This window comes from Prinia subflava, chromosome 21, assembly GCF_021018805.1.
Source record: "Prinia subflava isolate CZ2003 ecotype Zambia chromosome 21, Cam_Psub_1.2, whole genome shotgun sequence".
In the NCBI taxonomy this organism is placed as follows: domain Eukaryota; kingdom Metazoa; phylum Chordata; class Aves; order Passeriformes; family Cisticolidae; genus Prinia; species Prinia subflava.
The window spans coordinates 6,387,560-6,413,958 of record NC_086267.1 but is presented as its reverse complement, the minus strand read 5'-3'; the positions used below and the strand labels follow the sequence as shown (position 1 = coordinate 6,413,958).

Below are 26,399 nucleotides of genomic sequence, written 5' to 3'. Positions count from 1 at the left end.
CCGGGCCTGGATCCATGGGAATCCTCACGCCCAAAGGATTCCTCATTTCTCCTTTTCCAGGTGTGGATCCATGGGAATCCTCACGGCCAAAGGATTCCTCATTCCTCCTTTTCCAGGTGTGGATCCATGGGAATTCATGGCCAAAGGATTCCTCATTCCTCCTTTTCCAGGTGTGGATCCATGGGAATTCATGGCCAAAGGATTCCTCATTCCTCCTTTTCCAGGGTTGGATCCATGGGAATTCATGGCCAAAGGATTCCTCCTTTTCCAGGGCTGGATCCATGGGAATTCATGGCCAAAGGATTCCTCATTCCTCCTTTTCCAGCCGTGGATCCATGGGAATCCTCACGGCCAAAGGATTCCTCCTTTTCCAATTTTTCCAGCTGTGCATCCATGGGAATCCTCATGTCCAAAGAATTCCTCATTTCTCCTTTTCCAGCCATGGATCCATGGGAATCCTCCCAGCCAAATTCTTCATTCCAATTTTTCCAGGGCTGGATCCGTGGGAATTCACGGCCAAAGGATTCCTCATTTCTCCTTTTCCAGCTGTGGATCCCTGGGAATTCATGGCCAAAGGATTCCTCATTCCATTTTTCCAGCTGTGGATCCATGGGAATCCTCCTGTCCAAAGGATTCCTCATTCCAATTTTTCCAGCTGTGGATCCATGGAAATCCTCATGGCCAAAGAATTCCTCATTTCTCCTTTTCCAGCTGTGGATCCATAGGAATCCTCATGTCCAAAGAATTCCCCATTCCAATTTTTCCAGGTGGGGATCCCTGGGAATTCGTAGCCAAAGGATTCCTCATTCCAATTTTTCCAGGCCTGGATCCATGGGAATCCTCACACCCAAAGGATTCCTCCTTTTCCAGCTGTGGATCCGTGGGAATTCATGGCCAAAGGATTCCTCATTTCTCCTTTTCCAGGTGTGGATCCATGGGAATTCTCCCGGCTAAGGAATTCCTCCTTTTCCAGGGCTGGATCCATGGGAGTTCATGGCCAAAGGATTCCTCATTTCTCCTTTTCCAGCTGTGGATCCCTGGGAATTCATGGCCAAAGGATTCCTCATTTCTCCTTTTCCAGGTGTGGATCCACGGAAATCCTCCTGTCCAAAGGATTCCTCATTCCAATTTTTCCGTGGATCCATGGGAATTCATGGCCAAAGGATTCCCTATTCCAATTTTTCCACACCTGGATCCATGGGAATCCTCTCAGCCAAAGGATTCCTCCTTTTCCAGATCTGGATCCATGGGAATCCTCACGCCCAAAGGATTCCTCATTTCTCCTTTTCCAGGTGTGGATCCATGGGAATTCACCTGGCCAAAGAATTCCCCATTCCAATTTTTCCAGGCCTGGATCCCTGGGAATCCTCCTATCCAAAGAATTCCTCATTCCCCACATCCCAGAGCACATCGAGGCAGGAAGGAGGAGCTGGAATTCCAATGGATCCCACCAGGACCCAAACTCCAGCCCATAATGACCCCTCCCTCTCCTCCCAATTAATCTTCCGGCCCTTGATTAATTTGTTCTGGCAGGAACAAATGGAAAATAAAGATTAAAAAAGCTCCACTCCAACCCTTCCAAATGAGCATCCCGGGAATGGAAAAGGGGGGATTTTTTTGGGAGTGGCTTTTTCTGGAGAAGTTCTAAGATTTGAGAATTGAAAATAATTCAGTTGCTCCAATTATTGAATTGTTTTCAATTGAATTGAAAATAATTCAATAATTGCTCCAGGATTTAATGGAGAGCTCCAGGATCCAGATCCAGCTGGGCTCCAGTTCCCCACCAGTCCAAAGGGAATTCTCAGGAACAGGGAGAGGCTTTTCCTGGGGAAATTCCAAGATTTGAGCTGGGAGAATTGAAAGGATCCGGATCCGAGCTGGGAATTCTGTTCTCAACCCCTGGGAACGCCTGGCTTTCCTGAAATCCCTAAAAAACTTCCTAAAAAAACTTCCTAAAAAAACTTCCTAAAAAAAATTCCTAAAAAAATTCCTAAAAAAATTCCTAAAAAAAAATCTTTAAAAATTCCTAAAAAACTTCCTAAAAAAGTTCCTTTAAAAGTTCCTAAAAAAACTTCCTAAAAAACTTCCTAAAAAACTTCCTAAAAAAAATCTAAAAAAATTCCTAAAAAACTTCCTAAAAAACTTCCTAAAAAAGTTCCTAATAAACTTCCTAAAAAAATTCCTAAAATAATTCCTAAAAAACTTCCTAAAAACTTCCTAAAAAAAAATCTAAAAAAATCCTACAAAACTTCCTAAAAAACTTCCTAAAAAAACTTTCTAAAAAACTTCCTTAAAAACTTCCTTTAAAAATTCCTGAAATCGCTGCCGGTCCCTGCGTGCCTTTGGAATTAGGCCAGGAATTTCCTGGCTGTGAGGAAGAGGAGGAACAAAGGCCAAGCCCCGGGGCCAAACTGAATAAAGGGCAGAAAATTCAGCCCTGCAAGTGGGAGAGCCTCGAAATTCCCGAAATTCCCGAAATTCCTCCTTTTTGGGGCAAGCCAGGAAATCCTGTTGTGCAAATCGATTTCCTTCTTGCTTCCCGTGCTGGAATTTTTATTTTATTTTATTTTATTTTATTTCATTTCATTTCATTTCATTTCATTTCATTTTATATATTATTTTATTTTATTTTATTTTATTTTATTTTATTTTATTTTATTTTATTTTATTTTATTTTTATTTTTATTTTTATTTTATTTTTATTTTATTTTATTTTTATTTGTTATTTTATTTTTTATTTATATTTTATTTCATTTAATTTCATTTTATATATTATTTTATTTTATTTATTTTATTTTATTTTATTTTATTTTATTTTATTTTATTTTATTTTATTTTATTTTTTACTTTCTTTTATTTTAATTATTTTTATTTTTATTTTATTTTATTTTATTTTATTTTATTTTATTTTATTTTATTTATTTATTAGGAAAGGGATTGGGGCCTGGAATTGATTTCTGTCCCTAAAAATTGGGAAAAATCAAGTTTGGAATTGTCTGGTGTCCCTAAAAATTAGGAAAAAGATTGGGGCCTGGAATTGATTCTTGTCCCTAAATAATTGGAATAAAACAGGTCTGGGATTTCCTGGTGTCCCTAAAAATTAGGGAAGGCATTGGGTTCTGGAATTGATTTCTGTCCCTAAAAATTGGGAAAAATCAAGTTTGGGATTGCCAACTTAGGAAAAAGATTGGTCTGGAATTGATTCTTGTCCCTAAATAATTGGAATAAAACAGGTCTGGGATTGCCTGGTGTCCCTAAAAATTAGCAAAGGGAGGGAAGTGGGGTCTGGAATTTTTTTCCCTCCTGCTGGCTCAGGATTTTTGTGCTGATCCAGGCAAATAAACGCAATTTTCTTTTTAATAAAGCTGGAAAGGAGTTCATTCCATCACCAGGAATCTCTTTTTCCATGGGAGAATAATTAAAGCAATTTATTTTGGATGTAGCATTAAAACATTAATGCACCTCCACGTGTGTTTGTAGGGTTTATATTGATATATTTTTTATATTTATATAAAATTATATATATATAAATTATAAATATATATAAATATAAATTAAATATATATATATTTTATATATTATATATATAAAAAATATATATTTTTTTATATTCATAATTTTTTAGGTTTCATTTTGGAGCCTCAGGAGGGATTCCCCACCTCCTTTTCTCCTTCCTTCCCTTTTTAAAAATACAAATAATATTTACAAAGCCATGGAAATGAAGCAAGATTGAAAGCTCCTTAGCTGTAATTAGGATAATTATCATATTTGATGAATATTCATGGAGTTTTTCACCTCCTACCTTTACAAGTATTTGCATTTTGAGGAAATCTTGCTTAATAAAGCAAGATTAATAAAGAAAATAATAAAATATAAATAATAAAAATAAAATAATAAAAAATAATGGCAAATAATAAAGAAAAATCAGACAAAACCAATCCATATTTTGTGTATAATTTGCTATTTCTAATGCTAAAAAATTGTAGGGAAGACATCCAAAACCTCCAGGAATTTTTTCCATGAGAATTTAAGTGGAAAAACAGATTTTCCTCGTGTATAAAAAAGCAAAATAAAGGTGAGGAGCAGCTCCAAATGTGTTTAAATGAGGCCTTTGAGGTTTTTTATTTACAGCCTACAACGCTTTTGTCAGCAAAAAAAACCCTCAGGGAAATCAGGAACTGGTTTGGAAATGCCAAATTTAAATGGATTTGTGCTCGGAGAAATCAGGAAAACTCCGGGATTGGGGAAGGTGCTGCTCCTCATCCCCACGCAAAACAACAAGGGGCTAAAAGGGGAAATAAAGCACAAAAAAGGAGATTTTTAGGGGGAAATAAACCACATTAAAGGGAGATTTTTAGGGGGAAATAAACCACAAAAAAGGAGATTTTTAGGGGGAAATAAACCACAAAAAAGGAGGTTTTTAGGGGGAAATAAACCACAAAAAAGGAGATTTTTAGGGGGAAATAAACCACATTAAAGGGAATTTTTTAGGGGGAAATAAACCACAAAAAAGGAGATTTTTAGGGGGAAATAAACCACATTAAAGGGAGATGTTTAGGGGGAAATAAACCACATTAAAGGGAATTTTTTAGGGGGAAATAAACCACAAAAAAGGGGGAATTTTAGAGGAAATAAACCGCATTAAAGGGAATTTTTTAGGGGGAAATAAACCACATCAAATGGAATTTTTAGGGGGAAATAAACCACATTAAAGGGAGATGTTTAGGGGGAAATAAACCACATTAAAGGGATTTTTTTAGGGGGAAATAAACCACATTAAAGGGATTTTTAGGAGGAAATAAACCACATTAAAGGGATTTTTTTAGGGGGAAATAAGCCACATTAAAGGGAGATTTTTAGGGGGAAATAAACCACATAAAAGGAGATTTTTAGGGGGAAATAAACCACATTAAAGGGAATTTTTTAGGGGGAAATAAACCACATTAAAGGGAATTTTTTAGGGGGAAATAAACCACAAAAAAGGAGATTTTTAGGGGGAAATAAACCACATTAAAGGGAGATGTTTAGGGGGAAATAAACCACATTAAAGGAAGATGTTTAGGGGGAAATAAACCACATTAAAGGGAATTTTTTAGGGGGAAATAAACCACAAAAAAGGAGATTTTTAGGTGGAAATAAACCACAAAAAAGGGGGAATTTTAGAGGAAATAAACCGCATTAAAGGAAGATTTTTAGGAGGAAATAAACCACAAAAAAGGGGGAATTTTAGAGGAAATAAACCGCATTAAGAAGAGAATTTTTAGAGGGAAATAAAACACAGAAGAAGGAGATTTGAGGAGGAAATAAACCACACGGGTTTTTTTATTCTTTACGGAATTATGGAATTGTTTGGGAGGGATCTCAAATCCCATCCGGCCCCACCCCTTCCCATGGGCAGGGACACCTCCCACCACCCCAGGTTGCTCCAAGCCCCGTCCAAGCTGGCCTTGCGCCCTGCCGAGGATGGGACAGCCCCATCTGTGCCCGCTGTTCCCGGTTTTCCCCGGTTTTTCCCGGTTTTTTCCCGAATTCCCGGGATTTTGGGGCGCACAGGCCTCGACCCCGCCGCCTCCTCCCTCCCTCCCGCCGCGTCAGCGTTGCCAGGCAACGCCTAAAATGGCGGAACGCGCGCGCGCGGGGCACGCCGGGAGTTGTAGTGCGGAGACCCCGCCGCCCCCGCGCCCCGCCGGCAGCGCGGGACTCGCTTTCCCAGCAGGCACCGCGGCGCGGCGCGGCTGAGCTACCGCATTTACCTGCGGGGAGCGGGGTGCAGGTGGGGCGCGCCGCGGGGGCTGCTGGGATTTGTAGTTCTTGGCGGAGGCGCCGTTGAGGGAAGCGGGGCGAAGGGCGGCGGCCGCGGGACTACAACTCCCAGGGCGCCGCGGGGCGCAGCGGGCAGGGCGCCGGTGGAGGGCGGGGGGTACGAACGGGAACCTCGGCGGTGCCGGGGGGATGCTCAGGGGAGCCCTCAGGTGAGGAGGAGGAGGAGGAGGAAGCGGGAGGGGGAACGGGCGGGGATCCCCGGGGAGAGCGGCGAGCCCTGGGTGGGGCCCATTGTTCGCGGAGAGCCGGGGCGGGCAGCGGTTCCTCATGGAGTCCCCGAGTTCTGCGGGGAAATCGGCACCGGCAGGGTGGGAAGGGTTTGGATTTAGGGTTAAAAATCGCCCCTCGTTCCTCCGCCTTGCGCAGCTCTTTGGGGCCGGCTGGTTGCTGCTGCGTTTGGAAAGGAATCCTTTCCTTCTTACCCACCCCTCCCCGGAAACTTGGGGTGCTTTATTTCCTAATAATTTAACTGGGTTTAAGACAAATTTTTTGCCGATCTTAGATTGTCGGCGCTTTTGGGTATTTGGTTTTATTGTTTCGGTGTGTTTTTCCTGGCTCAGCTTCATTGAAATGTATATCCCAATAAAACAGATTTTGGTGCGCTTTTTAGGGGTGAAAAAAACCCAAATTTGCCATAGAAGCATTGGGATTGTTGAGCCTGGAGAAGGAAAGCTCTGGGGTGACCTCACTGTGACCTTCCAGAGCTACAGGAAAGATGGAAAGGGAATAATTCCAAGGGAATTAACTCAAAGTGACAGGGAGTGGGTTTGGGTTGGATATTGGGAAGAAATTCCCCCCTGTGAGGGTGGTTATTCCATGCATGGTTATCCCATGGATATCCCATCCCTGGAATATCCCAGGCCAGGCTGGGCAGGGCTCGGAGCCTCCTGAGGTGTCCCTGCCATGGCTGGAGGTGGCACTGAACCCCCTTGAAACCCCTTCCAACCCTTTATTCTGTCCCAATCCGCTTTTCCTGGAGAATATTCCTGATTTTTAACACATTTGCCATAGAAACATTGGGATTGTTGAGCCTGGAGAAGAAAAGCTCTGGGGTGACCTCACTGTGACCTTCCAGAGCTACAGGAAAGATGGAAAGGGAATAATTCCAAGGGATGGAGCGACAGCACAAGGAGGAATTAAAGTGACAGGGAGTGGGTTTGGGTTGGATATTGGGAAGAAATTCCCCCCTGTGAGGGTGATTATTCCATGGATGGTTATCCCATGGATATCCCATCCCTGGAATGTCCCAGGCCAGGCTGGGCAGGGCTCGGAGCCTCCTGAGGTGTCCCTGCCATGGCTGGAGGTGACACTGAACCCTTTATTCCATCCCAATCCTCTTTTCCTGGAGAATATTCCTGATTTTTAACACATTTGCCATAGAAACATTGGGATTGTTGAGCCTGGAGAAGGAAAACTCTGGGGTGACCTCACTGTGACCTTCCAGAGCTACAGGAAAGATGGGAAGGGAATAATTCCAAGGGAATTAACTCAAAGTGACAGGGAGTGGGTTTGGGTTGGATATTGGGAAGAAATTCCCCCCTGTGAGGGTGATTATTCCATGGATATCCCATCCCTGGAATATCCCAGGCCAGGCTGGGCAGGGCTCGGAGGCTCCTGAGGTGTCCCTGCCATGGCTGGGGCTGGCACTGAACCCCCTTGAAACCCCTTCCAACCCTTTATTCCATCCCAATCCGCTTTCCCTGGAGAATATTCCTGATTTTTAACACATTTGCCATAGAAACATTGGGATTGTTGAGCCTGGAGAAGGAAAACTCTGGGGTGACCTCACTGTGACCTTCCAGAGCTACAGGAAGGATGGAAAGGGAATAATTCCAAGGGAATTAACTCAAAGTGACAGGGAGTGGGTTTGGGTTGGATATTGGGAAGAAATTCCCCCCTGTGAGGGTGATTATCCCATGGATATCCCATCCCTGGAATGTCCCAGGCCAGGCTGGGCAGGGCTCGGAGCCTCCTGAGGTGTCCCTGCCATGGCTGGAGGTGACACTGAACGCCCTTGAAACCCCTTCCAACCCTTTATTCCATCCCAATCTGCTTTTCCTGGAGAATATTCCTGATTTTTAACACTGTGGTGAGTGCTGTAAGAACAGGAGGTGTCCCAGCAGTAAATATTAATGCGTGTTTGCCCAAGGCAGGTGTGGAGCAGCTTCTGCAGCAAAGCCTGGCTTAAGGTGGCTCTGATTACCTGCAGGATTTAATTGCTGGAAGCTGGAAAAACGAGTCCTCCTCGTTTTTAAAAGTCAAGCAATTCTCATTTTGACTGCATTTCCCACATCATTGTAACCTTTTCTTTTGAGTGTGCTGCGCCAATTCAACCCTTGCGAGGGTTTTAGAATGCCAGCAGAGAATAGTAAATGACGTGATTTATATTAAAATAAAAATGGCTTTTGAATACAGAGGATATGAGACAGAGGTAAGGTTTCCTTCAGCAAATCTGGAATTAAGGGCCAGTCTCATGTCTAATTTCTCCAGCCTTAGCCAGAGCTTGCTTGCCTTCAGCTGTTTGTATTGTTAAAAATAAGACGCTTGACACGGCCAATATATCAAGCAGCAATTTAATAATGAATTAATTAACATGGTAAAGTGTGAGCAAAAAGGTGTCGGAGTCTAGAACATCCCTGTGGCCACCCTGGAGGGTTTGGAGACCGGACAGGGGGTCTGGGGTCTGTCCAAGGGGCTCAGTCAGACCCACACAGAGCCCAGGAGGGCACTGCCTCTGATCCCTGCCATGGCAGTGAACACTCACATGCAGGAAGAATCACAAACACTAAGAATTTAAAATAAGTAGTGGATGGTTTATTATAGAATATAAATATAGAAATTAGGATTCTCAGTATATGGGGCCTCACACAGAGCCCAGGAGGACACTGCCTCTGATCCCTGCCATGGCAGTGAATGCCCACAGTGTGTGAACAATCACAAGCTGGGAGAATTCAAAATAAGCAGTATTTAGTTTATCATAGAATGTAAATGTAGAATCCAGGATTCTCAGTATATGGGGCTGAAGAGACAAGATGGAGGAATTGGGGAGTGGCCCCTGTGCTCCTTGTTCTTGCTCTCGTCCCCATCTTGTGCTGGGTTGGGTTTTAGAGATTGGTTTAGAGTAGAACTGACATGTTAGCATAGGCAGTAGGCATTGGTACAATTTTGTCAATAAAAAGTTCATTGTGGACAGTGGTTGGGTCAGGGGTACTGTACATAAGGTGTGGGGCTCTCTGAGCCGCCCAGTCCCCCGCGTGTCCTGCTCTGCTGGGGACGCCCTGCAGAGCTGGGACACAACTGAGATCAGGGACCCTGCCAGGGAGGCCTGGCAGAGCTGGGACACAACTGAGATAATGAAGAATAAACAACCTTGGAAATGTGCACTGGGGACTCAGCTTGTCGTCTCTGCCTCTGGTGTGAAACACCCAGGGCAAAGAGAAGCCTGAAAACCTGATTAACTCTGGGAACAGCAACCCAGGGGAAACTCCCAGGGAACAGCAACCCTGGGGGAACCCTGAGCACCTTGGGGAACACCAACCCCAAGGAGAATCTCAGGAAAACTACAACCCTGAGAAAAAGGCAGCGCTGGGTACAGTGGGAGGGGTTTTCCCTTCCGACTGCACACCCATTGCTGGTTTTGATGGTATTTTATTTGCTATATTCATACATATTCATAAGCTTTCTCAGCAGTTTCCATTTCTAGTTTTAACGTCACAATTCAATACCTAACAGCCATAAATCTCTAGATTGTCCTGTATAATTCTGTGGACCATTGTGATCTATTCTGATATTTCAATACTCCAGGATGTACTTCCAGGATATGTTTTTCCAGGTGGTGGGATCTGGCTTCCAGATGTGGGGTCCCATCTCTATTTTCCAGTCCTTCAATCTCCAATGCTGATGTCCAGTTTCCCTCTCCAGGAGCCATAAATCAGTGAGCTGAAGTCATATCTTCATGTCCAGGATGTTTTCCCAGCTTGTGTGAGGCCTGAGCCCCCTCCTTTTTCCTTCTTTTGTCAAAAAAAACCTTTTTGCACTCTAAAACTACAGTTTAAAATTCTTTAATACAAAGCAAGCTTCTAAAGTTATAATTAAAGGACACTTATTGCAGAATAGCTTGAGACTTATAATAGATAACTGCAAGCAAAAGATTTATTCAAAAACTTCCTTCCATGCTTTCCTCAGCTGTTTATTAGAACTCATCTTTATAACTGTCCCATGGCTGTGTTCCACCACTATGATTACACAGATTTTCTTCATTTCCCTGACACGAAACAGAACTTTGTATTTCACAATTTAAATTAATATTTTATTTTATGAGTGAAGAAGATGACAGCCCCAGAACGTTCGTGTGTTTCCTCTGAGCCTCCTCCAGCCGGGCTGGATAAAAAGATTGTTTTGTTCTAACCTTTATCTTTTTTCTTTTATCTTTATCTTTATCTTTGTGTGCCACAGCAGGTGGGTGTGGAGCTGCTGCGGCGGGGGATGAGCAGAGCGCGGCCCTCGGGTGTGTGCTGGCAGCTGGGCAAGGGGCACAGGGCTCCTGGGAGCCTGCAGGGGCTGGTGAGTGATACCTGCAGCCTCAAACCTCCTCATTCTGCTCTGGTCTGGCATTTCGATGGTTAAAACCCTCAGTTCTGTCATTTCAATGGTTAAAACCCTCAGTTTTGTCATTTCAATCTTTAAACTCCTCTGGTTCTGTTCTCAGTTCTGTCATTTCAATCTTTAAAACCTTCTCATTCTGCTCTGTTCTGGCATTTCGATGGTTAAAACCCTCAGTTTTGTCATTTCAGTCTTTAAACCCCTCTGGTTCTGCTCTCAATTTTGTCATTTCAATCTTTAAACCCCTCTGGTTCTGCTCTCAATTTTGTCATTTCAATCTTTAAAACCCTCTGGTTCTGCTCTCAGTTTTGTCATTTCAATCTTTAAACCCTCTGGTTCTGCTCTCAGTTTTATCATTTGAATCTTTAGAACCCTCTGGTTCTGCTCAATTTTATCATTTCAGTCTTTAGAACCCCCTGGTTCTCCTCTCACTTTTGTCATTTCAATCTTTAAAACCTTCTCATTCTGCTCTCAGTTCTGTCATTTCAATCTTTAAACCCCTCTGGTTCTGTTCTCAATTTTGTCATTTCAATCTTTAAAACCTCATTCTGCTCTCGGTTCCCTCATTTCAATGGTTAAAACCCTCTGGTTCTGCTCAATTTTGTCATTTCAGTCTTTAAACCCTCTGGTTCTGCTCTCAATTTTGTCATTTCAATGGTTAAAACCCTCTGGTTCTGCTCTCAGTTTTGTCATTTCAATCTTTAAAACTCCCTGGTTCTGCTCTCAGTTTTATTTCAGCTTTTCCAAGCCTTTAATTCTTCTCTCGGCTTTATCATTTCAGTGTTTGAAACCCTTTCATTCTTCTCTCCATTTTATAATTTCAACTTCTAAAACCCTCTGGTTCTGCTCTCAGTTTTATTTCAGCTTTTCCAAGACTTTAATTCCCCTCTCAGCTTTATCATTTCAGCTTTTAAAGCCCTTTCATTCTTCTCTCAGTTTTATCATTTCAACGTTTAAAACCTTTTAATACTTCTCCCAATTTTATCATTTCAGCTTTTAAAACCCTTTCATTCTTCTCTCCATTTTATAATTTCAACTTCTAAACCCCTTTCATTCTTCTCTCAATTTTATCATTTCAACGTTCAAAACCTTTTAATTCTTCTCTCAGTTTTATCATTTCAACGTTTAAAACCTTTTAATACTTCTCCCAATTTTATAATTTCAGCTTCTAAAACCCTTTTATTCTTCTCTCACTTTTATCATTTCAATGTTTAAAGCCCTTTCATTCCTCTCTCCATTTTATCATTTCAACGTTTAAAACCTTTTAATACTTCTCTCAATTTTATAATTTCAACATTTAAAACCTTTTAATGCTCTCCCAATTTTATCATTTCAGCTTTTAAAACCCTTTCATTCTTCTCCATTTTATAATTTCAACTTCTAAAACCCTTTTATTCTTCTCTCAGTTTTATCATTTCAACGTTTAAAACCTTTTAATACTTCTCTTAATTTTATCATTTCAGCTTTTAAAACCCTTTCATTCTTCTCTCAATTTTATCATTTCAATGTTTAAAGCCCTTTCATTCCTCTCTGTTTTGTCATTTCAATGTTTAAAGCCTTTTCATTCTTCTCTCAGTTTTATCATTTCAACATTCAAAACCTTTTAATGCTTCTCTCAATTTTATCATTTCAGCTTTTAAAACCCTTTCATTCTTCTCTCAGTTTTATAATTTCAACTTCTAAAACCCTTTAATTCTTCTCTCAGTTTTATCATTTCAACATTCAAAACCTTTTAATACTTCTCTCAATTTTATAATTTCAACGTTTAAAACCTTTTAATACTTCTCTCAATTTTATCATTTCAGCTTTTAAAACCCTTTAATTCTTCTCTCAATTTTATCATTTCAATGTTCAAAACCTTTTAATTCCTCTCCCAATTTTATCATTTCAGCTTTTAAAACCCTTTCATTCTTCTCTCAGTTTTATCATTTCAGCTTTTAAACCCCTTTAATTCCTCTCTCAGTTTTATCATTTCCAACCCTTTCTTTTTCTGCTCTCAGCGTTCTCACATCAGAATTCAGCAGCTCTGGGTGTGACGTTGTTTCAAACCCAGGGAGTTGTGAATCCACCTGGATTTCAGGCACAGCTTCTTTTCCATCCTTTTCCAGCTGCTGAAGCAATTCCCGAGCTCCAGCAGCAATTTCAACAAGAAAAACGCTGATAATGCAGCAGGAAACAGTGGGAATTGTGAAAATAATGGGAGCAGTTTGCTCCAGGAGTGGGAGGAAAGCCCTCGGTGTTCCAGGGCTGTTTGTGTTTTTTGGGAAGCAGCAACAGGCACAATTCCCAGATTTCTGTGTTTTCATCATCTGAGCTGGCAGAAATTTGGGATTTGTTCCAAACGTGACGCCCGGGGTGTGAAATCCCCGTCGGAATTCCAAAATCTGCCTTCCCCAGACTGCGCTGGCGGGAAAATCCTGAGGGGAAATATTCCCTGATTCAGGCAGCAGCTGGTGCGTGGCTTTATTGCTCTTTTCTTTGTGTTTTCTCCCTCTTTTCTCCCTCTTTTCTCCCTCTTTTCTCCCTCTTTTCTCTCTTTTCTTTCTCTTTTCTTTCTCTTTTCCCTCTCTTTTCCCTCTCTTTTCCCTCTCTTTTCCCTCTCTTTTCCCTCTCTTTTCCCTCTCTTTTCCCTCTCTTTTCCCTCTCTTTTCCCTCTCTTTTCCCTCTCTTTTCCCCCCCTTTTCCCCCCCTTTTCCCCCCCTTTTCCCCCTCTTTTCCCCCTCTTTTCCCCCTCTTTTCCCCCTCTTTTCCCCCTCTTTTCCCCCTCTTTTCCCCCTCTTTTCCCCCTCTTTTCCCCCTCTTTTCCCCCTCTTTTCCCCCTCTTTTCCCCCTCTTTTCCCCCTCTTTTCCCCCTCTTTTCCCCCTCTTTTCCCCCTCTTTTCCCCCTCTTTTCTCCCTCTTTTCTCCCTCTTTTCTCCCTCTTTTCTCTCCCTTTTCTCTCCCTTTTCTCTCCCTTTTCTTTCCCTTTTCTTTCCCTTTTCTTTCCCTTTTCTTTCCCTTTTCTTTCCCTTTTCTTTCCCTTTTCTTTCCCTTTTCTTTCCCTTTTCTTTCCCTTTTCTTTCCCTTTTCTTTCCCTTTTCTTTCCCTTTTCTTTCCCTTTTCTTTCCCTTTTCTTTCTCTTTTCTTTCTCTTTTCTTTCTCTTTTCTTTCTCTTTTCTTTCTCTTTTCTTTCCCTTTTCTTTCTCTTTTCTTTCTCTTTTCTTTCTCTTTTCTTTCTCTTTTCTTTCTCTTTTCTTTCTCTTTTCTTTCTCTTTTCCCAAATTTTGTGGAGAAAAATCCCAAATTTTGTGGAGGAAAATCCCAAATTTTGTGGAGGAAAATCCCAAATTTTGTAGAGAGAAAAATCCCAATTTTGTGGAGAAAAATCCCCAATTTTGTGGAGAAAAATCCCAAATTTTGTGGAGAAAAATCTCAAATTTTGTGGAGAGAAATCCCAAATTTTGTGGAGAGAAATCCCAAATTTTGTAGAGAGAAAAGTTCCAATTTTGTGGAGAAAAATCCCAAATTTTATGGAGAAAAATCCCAATTTTGTGGAGGAAAATCCCAAATTTTGTGGAGGAAAATCCCAAATTTTGTAGAGAGAAAAATCCCAAATTTTGTGGAGAAAAATCCCAATTTTGTGGAGAGAAATCCCAAATTTTGTGGAGAGAAATCTCAAATTTTGTGGAGGAAAATCCCAAATTTTGGGGAGAAAAATCCCGAAAATTTGTGGAGGAAAATCCCAAATTTTGTGGAGGAAAATCCCAAATTTTGTGGAGAAAAATCCCAAATTTTGTGGAGGAAAATCCCAAATTTTATGGAGGAAAATCCCAATTTTGAGCTCACAAATGCATCAAAAAACGGAAATTTTTATTCCACGGGATACAAAAAACTTTCCCAAATTCCTCGTGGGAAAATCTTTGGAAATTTGGGAATTTGGGGTTTTGCAGGAAGGGGAAAATGTCAATAATTGGGAATGGATTTGAATTTAAATTTGGATTTTTCTTTGCAGCCGGGGGCAGAGGGATAAATTCCCACATGAACGTGAGCACGGTCACTCCTTTCATCCAGAATTTGGGTGAGTTCCTGGAATTTTGGGTAAAAAGTGATTAAATTTGTTAAAATTAATTTAACAAAATTAAATTATTATTTATTAAAGGATTTAATGGGCTTAAAAAGTGATTAAATTCGTTAAAATGAGGTTTAAAAAGTGATTTAATGAGTTTAAAAGGGATTTAATGAGTTTAAAAAGTGATTAAATTCGTTAAAATGAGCTTTAAAAAGTGATTTAATGAGTTTAAAAAGTGATTTAATGAGTTTAAAAGTGATTTAATTTGTACAAATTACTTTAAAAAGTGATTTAATTTGTACAAATTACCTTAAAAAGTGATTTAATTTGCCAGAACTGATTTAATTAATTAAGATCTGAGCCCCTGGCAGCTCCTGCCCCCAAACTCTACCCAACAGCACCTAAAAATCAGCAATTTCCTCTTTATTTCGATTTAATCCTTGGATGAAAAGAGATTTTTGGGGGCCAAACCAGACTTTTCTCTGTGTTTTAATTTTATTTTTCATTTCCAGGGGGCCCAGAAGTCGCTGCCTCCCTGATTTTGGGGACGTTTTTCCTCAGTTTGTTCCTGATCCTGGCCGTGGCTTCTTTCTTCTACCTCAAACGAGCCAAGAAACTGCCAAAGGTTTTCTACAGAAGGAACAAAGGTTAAAAAATTTAATTTAATTACACTTTCCTTAATGAGCTTTGCTCCGGTCATTGATTGAAATGGGAATTTTTCCTTCAAAATTCCAATTTGGGAAGAGAATTCCTCATTTTTGGCTGATAAATTCCCCATTTTTGGCTGATAAATTCCCATTTTTGGGCTGATAAATTCCCCATTTTGGGCTGATAAATTCCCATTTTGGGCTGTTAAACTCCCATTTTGGGCTGATAAATTCCCCATTTTTGGGCTGATAAATTCCCATTTTTGGGCTGATAACTTCCCCATTTTGGGCTGATAAATTCCCATTTTTGGGCTGATAAATTCCCATTTTTGGCTGATAAATTCCCCATTTTGGGCTGATAAATTCCCATTTTGGGCTGATAAATTCCCATTTTTGGCTGATAAATTCCCCATTTTGGGCTGATAAATTCCCATTTTTGGGCTGATAAATTCCCCATTTTGGGCTGATAAATTCCCATTTTGGGCTGATAAATTCCCATTTTGAGCTGATAAATTCCCCATTTTGGGCTGATAAATTCCCCATTTTGGCTGATAAATTCCCCATTTTGGGCTGATAAATTCCCCATTTTTGGCTAATAAATTCCCCATTTTGGGCTGATAAATTCCTCATTTTGGGCTGATAAATTCCCATTTTGGGCTGATAAATTCCCATTTTGGGCTGATAAATTCCCATTTTGGGCTGCTAAATTCCCATTTTTAGGCTGATAAATTCCCATTTTGGGCTGCTAAATTCCCATTTTTGGGCTGATAAATTCCCATTTTGGGCTGATAAATTCCCCATTTTGGGCTGATAAATTCCCCATTTTGGGCTGATAAATTCCCCATTTTGGGCTGATAAATTCCCCATTTTGGGCTGATAAATTCCCATTTTGGGCTGATAAATTCCCATTTTTGAGCTGATAAATTCCCCTTTTGGGCTGATAAATTCCCATTTTGGGCTGATAAATTCCCATTTTGGGCTGCTAAATTCCCATTTTGGGCTGATAAATTCCCATTTTGGGCTGATAAATTCCCCATTTTGGGCTGCTAAATTCCCATTTTGGGCTGATAAATTCCCATTTTGGGCTGATAAATTCCCATTTTGGGCTGATAAATTCCCCTTTTTGGGCTGATAAATTCCCATTTTGGGCTGATAAATTCCCACATTTTGGGCTGATAAATTCCCACATTTTGGGCTGATAAATTCCCATTTTGGGCTGATAAATTCCCATTTTGGGCTGATAAATTCCCACATTTTGGGCTGATAAATTCCCACATTTTGGGCTGATAAATTCCCCATTTTGGGCTGATAAATTCCCCATTTTGGGCTGATAAATTCCCCATTTTTGGCTGATAAATTCCCATTTTTGGCTGATAAATTCCCCTTTTTGGGCTGATAAATTCCCCATTTTGGGCTGATAAATTCCCCATTTTGGGCTGATAAATTCCTCATTTTGGGCTGATAAATTCCCATTTTTGGGCTGATAAATTCCCATTTTTGAGCTGATAAATTCCCATTTTGGGCTGATAAATTCCCCATTTTGGGCTTATAAATTTCCCATTTTTGGCTGATAAATTCCCATTTTGGGCTGATAAATTCCCATTTTGGGCTGATAAATTCCCATTTTGGGCTGATAAATTCCCATTTTGGGCTGATAAATTCCCATTTTTGGGCTGATAAATTCCCCATTTTGGGCTGATAAATTCCCATTTTTGGGCTGATAAATTCCCCATTTTGGGCTGCTAAATTCCCCATTTTTGGCTGATAAATTCCCATTTTGGGCTGATAAATTCCCACATTTTGGGCTGCTAAATTCCCATTTTGGGCTGATTAATTCCCATTTTGGGCTGATAAATTCCCCATTTTGGGCTGATAAATTCCCATTTTTGGGCTGATAAATTCCCCATTTTGGGCTGATAAATTCCCATTTTTGGGCTGATAAATTTCCCATTTTCTGGAGAAAATTCCCTTTTTGGAGATTTTGTGGAGGAAAATCTCCCAATTTTTTGCTTATCAATTCCAATTTCATGGAGAATCCCCATTTTGTGCCAATAAATTCCCGTTTTGAACTCATAAATTCCCATTCTATGGAGAAAATTCCCATAAATTCTCCAATCTTGAGAGTCCTGCACCAAATAAATTCCACAAATGGGATTTTTGAATATTTTGGGTGGATTTGGGGACAAAATTCCATTTTTAACAATAAAAATATTCCATCCATGGCTGTATTTTTGGAAAATGAACAATTCCAGCTTTCAAATAATTCAAATAATTCAAATAATCTGAATTAATCTCTTTTTTTCCCTCTATTTTAGCATCCGTCCTCCAGCCCAGTGAAACAGTGAGTGAATTCTGCTTTTATAGAAACAATAAATAAACAATAATTTCCATTTTAATTAACAATAATTTCCATTTTAATTAACAATAATTTCCATTTTAATTAACAATAATTTCCATTTTAATAAACAACAATCTCCATTTTAATTAACTAAATGAAAACTTTATTGAGCAACTCCTTAATTGCTGAATGAGACTGAAATTAAAGATTTTTTGGGGGTTCTTTGGATCCAAACTGGGACAAAAATGGAAAAAATTGAGTTTATTTTTCCAAGAAAAAACTCTGTACCTAGTGAAAATCACAGAAATCCTTAAAAAATCATGGGAAAAACTGTTATAAAGTTCTTTTTTCCACATGAATATTATTTGAATTCTAAAAAATTCCTGTTTTTTTTAAAGAGAAATTGTTAAAAAGTGCTTTTTTTTGACATTTTCCTTCTCCTTTTCCACAGGCATCCATGATCCCCACTCCAGCTTCTTCAGGTGAGGAATTTTTCCCTGGAATGTGCTAAAAGTACCCAGGAAATCCCAGGAATTCTCGGAATAAAGCCTGGAACGTGTGCAGGGAGCAGAAATCCAGTGAAATTTGCTTTTTCCAGTGGGAGCTGCTGCTTTAATCCAAGCAGGCCAAAAATAGGGATGGGATTTTCCATGGAAAATGGAGATTTTGGGGTTTGGGGTTGGGGTTTGTGGGGTTGGGTTTGTGGCTTTGATTTTGGGTTTAATGTTGGGTTTTGTGGGTTTAATTTTGGGTTTAATTTTGGCTTTGATTTTGGGTTTTGTGGGTTTAATTTTGGGTTTGATTTTGGGTTTAGTTTTGGGTTTAATTTTGGGTTTTGTGGGTTTGATTTTGGGTTTAATTTTGGCTTTGATTTTGGGTTTTGTGGGTTTAGTTTGGGTTTTGTGGTTGGATTTTGTGGGTTTGGGTTGTGGGGTTTGGGTTTTGTGGGTTTGATTTTGGGTTTGGGGTTGAGTTTGTGGGTTTAATTTTGGGTTTTGTGGATTTAGTTTTGGGTTTTGTGGGTTTGATTTTGGGTTTTGTGGGTTTAGTTTTGGGTTTTGTGGGTTTGATTTTGGGTTTAATTTTGGCTTTGATTTTGGGTTTTGTGGGTTTAGTTTGGGTTTTGTGGTTGGATTTTGTGGGTTTGGGTTGTGGGGTTTGGGTTTTGTGGGTTTGATTTTGGGTTTGGGGTTGAGTTTGTGGGTTTAATTTTGGGTTTTGTGGATTTAGTTTTGGGTTTTGTGGGTTTGATTTTGGGTTTTGTGGGTTTAGTTTTGGCTTTTGTGGGTTTAATGTTGGGTTTTGTGGGTTTGATTTTGGGTTTGCTGGGTTTGATTTTGGGTTTATGGGTTTGATTTTGGGTTTGGGGTTGAGTTTATGGGTTTAGTTTTGGGTTTTGTGGGTTTAGTTTTGGTTTTGTGGTTGGATTTTGTGGGTTTGATTTTTGGTTTGAGTTTTGTGGGTTTGATTTTGGGCTTTGGGTTGAATTTTTGGGGTTAGTTCGGGTTTTGTGCGTTTAGGTTTGAGTTCAGAGTTTGGGGTTGAATTTTGCGGGTTCAGGTTTTGGTTTTGTGCTGAATTTTCTGCATTCAGGTTTCAATTTGGGGGCTGAGTTTTTCCAGGCGTTTCCCAGGGTTTTTCCAGGTTTTTTTCCAGGCATTTCCCAGGGATTTTCCAGGGTTTTCCCAGGGATTTTCCAGGCGTTCTCCAGGGATTTTCCAGGGATTTTCCAGGGTTTTTCCAGGTTCTCTCTGTCCCTTGCAGTGCGGAAGCCGCGCTACGTCCGCCGAGAGCGCTCCCAGGGCCCGCCCGGGCCCGGCCCCGCCGACAGCCGGGTCAGCAACGTCTGAGCCCGGCCTGGGCCTGACCCGGGTCAGCAACGTCTGAGCCTGGCCTAGCCAGGCCTGACCCGGGTCAGCAACGTCTGAGCCCGGCCTGGGCCTGACCCGGGTCAGCGACGTCTGAGCCCGGCCTGGCCCGGGTCAGCGACGTCTGAGCCCGGCCTGGGCCTGACCCGGGTCAGCAACGTCTGAGCCCGGCCTGGCCCGGGTCAGCAACGTCTGAGCCCGGCCTAGCCCGGGTCAGCGACGTCTGAGCCCGGCCTAGCCCGGGTCAGCGACGTCTGAGCCCGGCCTAGCCCGGGTCAGCGACGTCTGAGCCCGGCCTAGCCCGGCCTGGCCCGGGTCAGCGACGTCTGAGCCCGGCCTAGCCCGGCCTGGCCCGGGTCAGCGACGTCTGAGCCCGGCCTAGCCCGGGTCAGCGACGTCTGAGCCCGGCCTAGCCCGGCCTAGCCCGGGTCAGCGACGTCTGAGCCCGGCCTGGCCCGGGTCAGCGACGTCTGAGCCCGGCCTGACCCGGCCTGGCCCAGTCTGACCCGGGTCAGCAACGTCTGAGCCCGGCTTAGCCCGGGTCAGCGACGTCTGAGCCCGGCTTAGCCCGGGTTAGCGATGTCTGAGCCCGGCTTAGCCCGGCCTGGCCCAGCCTTGGCCCGGCCTGGCCCGGGTGAGCAGGGATGGGAATGGGAACTTTTGCTTCTCCCTTTTTCCCAAATTTATTTTTTGTGGAAAATGAGAACAAAACTCCCGGATCTGCCTCCCCCGTGGAGGATCCGCATTCCCTGAGCTTCAAACCTTCCACGAAGGGATTTGGGATGGGGAGAAAGGAATTTATCCTGTGGAATAATCTCATTTTTCTGGGAATTTTGGGGCAGCTGGAGTTGCTTTTATCTCCTTAAAAAATCAACGAGATTTTAGTGGAATTTTCAGGGGTAAAACCCAAATCATGGAGAGGTTCCTGTGCCAAAAAACCCCCTGGAATTCCAGATTTTTCCTCTTTATTATGATAAATAAATTTCTTTTCCTCCTGGCAAGGAATTCCAGTTGAAACTCATCCCATTTTTTGGAGGATTTGGGAAATTCCAACTTGGAATTTTGATAATTTCCATTTTTTTGTGCTGCTGAGATTTTATTTTTCCCAGTAGAAATCCTGGCTGGAGGTTTTATCCTGGAATTCAGAATTCCTGAGGATTTTCCAAATTCCAAAAGGGGAAAAAAAAAGGAGGAACTATGCAAAAAATTCCCAGGAATTGCACCTCCGGAGCCGGGAATTTCTCAGTGTTAATTCCTGTCCTGCTTAATTGCTAAAATTTAATTTATTGAAGGATCAGCTCCTTTTTCTGTCTCTTCTCGTGTGGGATTTGGTTTAATTGTTGTCTAAAACTCGGGAGTTTGTGTGATTAAAATTCCGATTTGTGTCATTAAAAATAGAAAAATTAATTCTGTGTGTAATTAAAACCGAGTTTTTCTCAGTGCTTTTTATCCAGAAAGTGTTAAAATCCCAAGGTTTTACCCAGAAATATTGGAAATCTGAGGGGTTTACTCCATTTTTTGCTGTGGTTCAGCTTTGGCGTCGCTGTGAGCTCCTGGCTGAGTCTGGGGGGTTTCATTTGGGGTTTTATGGGGTAAATTTGGGGTTTTGTGGGTTTAATTTGGGGTTTTGTGGGTTTATTTTGGATTTGGGGTTAAGGTTCAGGTTTTGTGGGTTTAATTTGGGGGTTTGGGGCTGGGTTTGGGGTTAAGGTTTGGTTTTATGGGGTAAATTTGGAGTTTTGTGGGTTTAATTTGGGTTTTTGTGGGTTTAGTTTGGGATTTTGTGGGTTTAATTTGGGATTTTGTGGGTTTAATTTGGGATTAAGGTCGGGTTTGTGGGTTTAATTTGGGGTTTTGTGGGTTTAATTTGGGGTTGAATTCTGTGAGTTTGGGTTTGGGGTTAAGGTTTGGTTTTATGGGGTAAATTTGGGGTTTTGTGGGTTTAATTTGGGGTTTTGTGGGTTTAATTTGGGGTTTTGTGGGTTTAATTTGGGGTTTTGTGGGTTTAATTTGGGGTTTTGTGGGTTTAATTTGGGATTTTGTGGGTTTAATTTGGGATTAAGGTCGGGTTTGTGGGTTTAATTTGGGGTTTTGTGGGTTTAATTTGGGGTTGAATTCTGTGAGTTTGGGTTTGGGGTTAAGGTTTGTTTTTATGGGGTAAATTTGGGGTTTTGTGGGTTTAATTTGGGGTTTTGTGGGTTTAGTTTGGGTTTTTGTGGGTTTAGTTTGGGGTTAAGGGTTGGATTTGTGGGTTTAATTTGGGGTTGAATTCTGTGAGTTTGGGTTTGGGGTTAAGGTTTGGTTTTATGGGGGTAAATTTGGGTTTTTGTGGGTTTAATTTGGGGTTAAGGTTCGGGTTTGTGGGTTTAATTTGGGGTTTTATGGGTTTAATTTGGGATTTTGTGGGTTTAGTTTGGGATTTTGTGGGTTTAATTTGGGATTAAGGTCGGGTTTGTGGGTTTAATTTGGGGTTTTGTGGGTTTAATTTGGGTTTTTGTGGGTTTAATTTGGGGTTAAGGTTCGGGTTTGTGGGTTTAATTTGGGGTTTTGTAGGTTTAATTTGGGTTTTTGTGGGTTTAATTTGGGGTTAAGGTTCGGGTTTGTGGGTTTAATTTGGGGTTTTGTGGGTTTAATTTAGGGTTGAATTCTCTGAGTTTGGGTTTGGGGTTAAGGTTTGGTTTTATGGGGTAAATTTGGGGTTTTGTGAGTTTAATTTGGGGTTAAGGTTTGGATTTGTGGGTTTAATTTGGGGTTGAATTCTGTGAGTTTGGGTTTGGGGTTAAGGTTTGGGTTTGTGAGTTTAATTTGGGGTTTTGTGGGTTTAATTTGGGGTTTGGGGTTAAGGTTTGGTTTTATGGGGTAAATTTGGGTTTTTGTGGGTTTAATTTGGGGTTAAGGTTCGGGTTTGTGGGTTTAATTTGGGGTTGAATTCTGTGAGTTTGGTTTTGGGGTGAAGGTTTGGGTTTGGGGTGAAGGTTTGGGTTTGTGGGTTAAATTTGGGGTTTTATGGCTTTAGTTTGGGGTTGAGCTTTGAGGGTTTAATTTTGGATTTGGGGTTTAATTTGGGTTTTTGTGGGTTCAATTTGGGGTTTTGTGGGTTTAGTTTGAAGTTGAATTCTGTGAATTTGGGTTTGGGGCTAAGGTTTGGGTTTATGGGGTAAATTTGGGTTTTTATGGGTTTAGTTTGGGGTTGAGCTTTGGGGGTTTAGTTTTGGGTTTGAGGTTAAGGTTGGGTTTTTTAGGTTTAATTTGGGGTTTTGTGGGTTTGGGTTTTTCTGGGTTTAGTTTTGGATTTTGGGGTTAAGGTTTGGATTTCTGGCTTTAGATTTGGGGTTGAGTTTTGTGGGTTCGGGTTTGTGCTTGGGTTTGGTGGGTTTGGATTTGGGATTAAGGTTTGGGTTTGTGGGTTTAATTTGGGGGTTTGTGGGTTTAATTTTGGGTTTTTGTGGGTTTGGTTTGGGGTTGATCTTTGTAGGGTTGAGCTTTGGGGGTTTAGCTTTGAGCTTTGGGTTTGGGGTTAAGGTTGAGTTTTTTGGATTTAGTTTTGGGTTTGGGGTTTGAGTTTTGGGGGTCTGGGTTTGTGCTTGGGTTAGGTGGGTTTGGATTTGGGATTAAGGTTTGGGTTTGTGGGTTTAATTTTGGGTTTTTTGGATTTAGTTTTGGGGTTAAGGTTGAGGTTTTAGGATTTAGTTTTGGGTTTGGGAGTTGAATTTTGTGGGATTTTGGTTGAACTTGCTGGGTTTCCATTTGGATTTGAGATTAAAGTTTGGGTTCAATTTGGGGTTTTGTGGTTGAATTTTGTGGGTTCACTTTTGGTTTTCTTGGTTTAATTTTGGCTTTGAGCTCTGGTTTTGTGGGTTGAATTTTGGCTTTGGGGTTGAGCTCTGGTTTTGTGGGTTTAATTCTGGGTTTAATTTTGGCTTTGGGGTTGAGCTCTGGTTTTGTGGGTTTAATTTTGGGTTTAATTTTGGGTTTTGGGGTTGAGCTCTGGTTTTGTGGGTTGAATTTTGGGTTTTGGGGTTGAGTTTTCGGGGTTTCTCCTTCCTTTGCACTCAGATTCCCTTCCCAACTCAAACTCCTTTAAAACTCGCTTTAATCACCCCAGGACTGCCTGGATTTGTAGCTTTGGAAACGGTGCCAAAATAAAGAGATTTGAACTTTTCTTTTTGAGCTTTTTTTGGGTTTTGAGCCTTTTTTTCCAATTTTTAACAACTCTGCAGCTCCTTCTGTGTTTCCTTTTTAAGCTCAGGGTGAAGAGAACAGAATTAACACCCCAGGAACTCGAGATTTCCCTCAGCTGCAGTTTTCACCAAAACTGAGGGAAAATAAATCCAAATTCGCTTTTCTGCTGGTTCCTGCCAGGTTTGAAGCAAGAAAATGAGGCTGGGCCGGGTTTTTACACCTTAAAATTCCAATTTTGGGGGGAGTAAAATCCAAATATTTTCACCTTTGAGCAGGAAAACTGGGTGGGAATGCTCAAAATAACCAGGAAATCCCAATAATTCTCTGGTGGAGTTTTTCCAGGCAGGAATTGTTCAAAACAGCAAATCCCAATTTTTTTTTGGAGCTGTTCCTTGGCAATTCCCAGCTGGGAAATCTCAGCACACGAAGGGTTAAACACCAGGAAAAAAAATCCACGTGGAATTTTCACTTCAGGAATGAATCCAGCAGAAATATTGGACATTTTAATGGGAATTACTGGGAATAATTGGCAATAATGGCAGGGGTTGCTTTGCTTTTCATTCCAGTTTTTCCTCCTTCTCTGAGAGAAAATTCAGGAATTTAAATTCATTCCTGGTGAGGAGAGACTGGGAAAGAGAATCCCACAAGGAGGGAAAAAATTCCAAAAAATTCCATTTTATTTTGCTTTGGAGCCTGGTGAGAACTTCCTGCCTCGATTGGAAAATAAAGCAGGAGAAGAAGGCGGGGAAAAAATATTGGAAAAATCAAATTCCAAACCTCAGGGAGAGCTGAGCAGGGAAATTTCCTTGTGGAGATTCCCGAGTGTGGAATTCCAAGGATTTACCCCCATCCCTGAAGGAGGAGTCAGCGGAATAATCTGGAAAAATGGAAAATCCCCAAAATTCCGACTGCTGGGAAGGGAACTCCAGAGATTCCAGGAGCTGCAATTCCACAGGGTCTGGAATTGGGAGAGCTTTAATTAGAGCAATTAGCACGGGCTTCATTAAGATGTTTACATCGAGCAGGTAAAGCCGGGCTTCAATTCCCTTTTTCCCTCCCAATTCCCCGCCGGGATCGGATTTAGGGATCCAGGACTGGGGAAATTCCCAGTGAAATTCCCAATTCCCCTTCCCAGTGACGTCATTTCCACCCTTCATTTTGGGCTGATTTCCTTGAATTTCACGGATTTCCTTTAATTTTGTGGTTTTCCTTTAATTTCATACATTTCCTTTAATTTAGTGGATTTCCTTTAATTTCATGGATTTCTTTTTAAATCCATGGATTTCTTTTTAATTTCATGGAATTCCTTTTAATTGCATGGATTTCTTTTGGATTTCTTTTTATTTCCATGGATTTCTTTTCACTTCATGGATTTCTTTCAATTCCATGGATCTCCTTTCATTCCATGGATTTCTTTTTAATTTCGTGTGTTTCTTTTTAATTTCCTTTCATTCCATGGATTTCTTTTTAATTTCATGGATTTCCTTTTAATTTCATGGATTCCCTTTTAATTCCATGGATCTTCTTTCATTCCATGGATTTCTTTTTAATTTCATGTGTTTCTTTTTAATTTCCTTTTAATTTCATGGATTTCCTTTCATTCCATGGATTTCTTTTTAATTTCGTGTGTTTCTTTTTAATTTCCTTTAATTCCATGGATTTCTTTTTAATTCCATGGATCTCCTTTAATTCCATGGATCTCCTTTAATTCCATGGATTTCTTTTTAATTTCATGTGTTTCTTTTTAATTTCCTTTAATTCCATGGATTTCTTTTTAATTCCATGGATTTTCTTTCTAATTCCATGGATTTTCTTTAATTCCATGGATCTCCTTTCATTCCTTGGATTTCTTTTTAATTTCATGGATTTCTTTTTAATTCCATGGATCTCCTTTCATTCCATGGATTTCTTTTTAATTTCATGTGTTTCTTTTTAATTTCCTTTTAATTCCATGGATTTCCTTTTAATTCCATTGATTTCTTTTTAATTTCATGTGTTTCTTTTTAATTTCCTTTCATTCCATGGATTTCTTTTTAATTCCATGTATTTCTTTTTAATTCCATGGATTTCTTTTTAATTCCATGGGTTTCTTTTTAATTTCATGTGTTTCTTTTTAATTTCCTTTTAATTCCATGGATTCCCTTTTAATTCCATGGATTTCTTTTTAATTCCATGGATTTCTTTTTAATTTCATGAATTCCCTTTTAATTTCATGGATTCCCTTTTAATTTCATGGATTTCCTTTAATTCCATGGATTTCCTTTAATTTCATGGATTATTTTTTTTTAATTTCATGGATTTCTTTTCATTTCATCCCCGAAAATCCCTGGAGCTGTGAAATCCCTGGAGCTGTGAAATCCCTGGAGCTGTGAAATCCCTGGAGCTGTGGCCACTGGGGGGAAGCAGAGCCCTGCTCGTGGATTTGGGCCCAGGGAAATTGAGTTAGAACCGCGATTTTCCAACAATTCCCAGGAAATCCTCTGAATCCTCCCGGATCCCGCGGAATCCCTGGGAAAAATGAATTTATTAATCAGAAAAATCCCGGGATTTTGGCCCAGGGAAGTGGCGCTTTTCCCGGGAACAGGTGAATGCTCTGGAGCCGCTCATCCCGCAGAATCCCTGGGAAAAATGAGTTTATTTCCTGCCTTTGGATCAGAAAATCCCGGGATTTCGGTCCAAGGAAGTGGTGCTGGGACAGCGATTTTCCAATAATTCCCGGGAAATCTGAATCCTCCCGGATCCTGTGGAATCCCTGAGAAAAATGAGTTTATTTCCTGCCTTTGGATCAGAAATTCCTGGGATTTTGATCCCTGAACATGGCACTGGGACAGCGATTTTCTAATAATTCCCAGGAAATCTGAATCCTCCCAGATCCCGCTGAATCCCTGAGA

The 26,399-nt window shown here is 40.9% G+C and overlaps 1 protein-coding gene across 1 annotated transcript; it reads left to right on the top strand.

The window, feature by feature from the left end:
* Positions 1–5,853: 5,853 nt before the first annotated feature.
* Positions 5,854–20,733, top strand: C21H1orf159 (chromosome 21 C1orf159 homolog). The gene is made up of 8 exons (XM_063417078.1): positions 5,854–5,972; positions 10,282–10,386; positions 14,417–14,482; positions 14,986–15,120; positions 17,436–17,461; positions 17,910–17,940; positions 19,223–19,682; positions 19,940–20,733. Exons 3-7 carry the CDS (start codon positions 14,443–14,445, stop codon positions 19,306–19,308), a joined length of 318 nt encoding a protein of 105 aa, XP_063273148.1. The 5' UTR covers positions 5,854–5,972; positions 10,282–10,386; positions 14,417–14,442; the 3' UTR covers positions 19,309–19,682; positions 19,940–20,733.
* Positions 20,734–26,399: the final 5,666 nt, after the last annotated feature.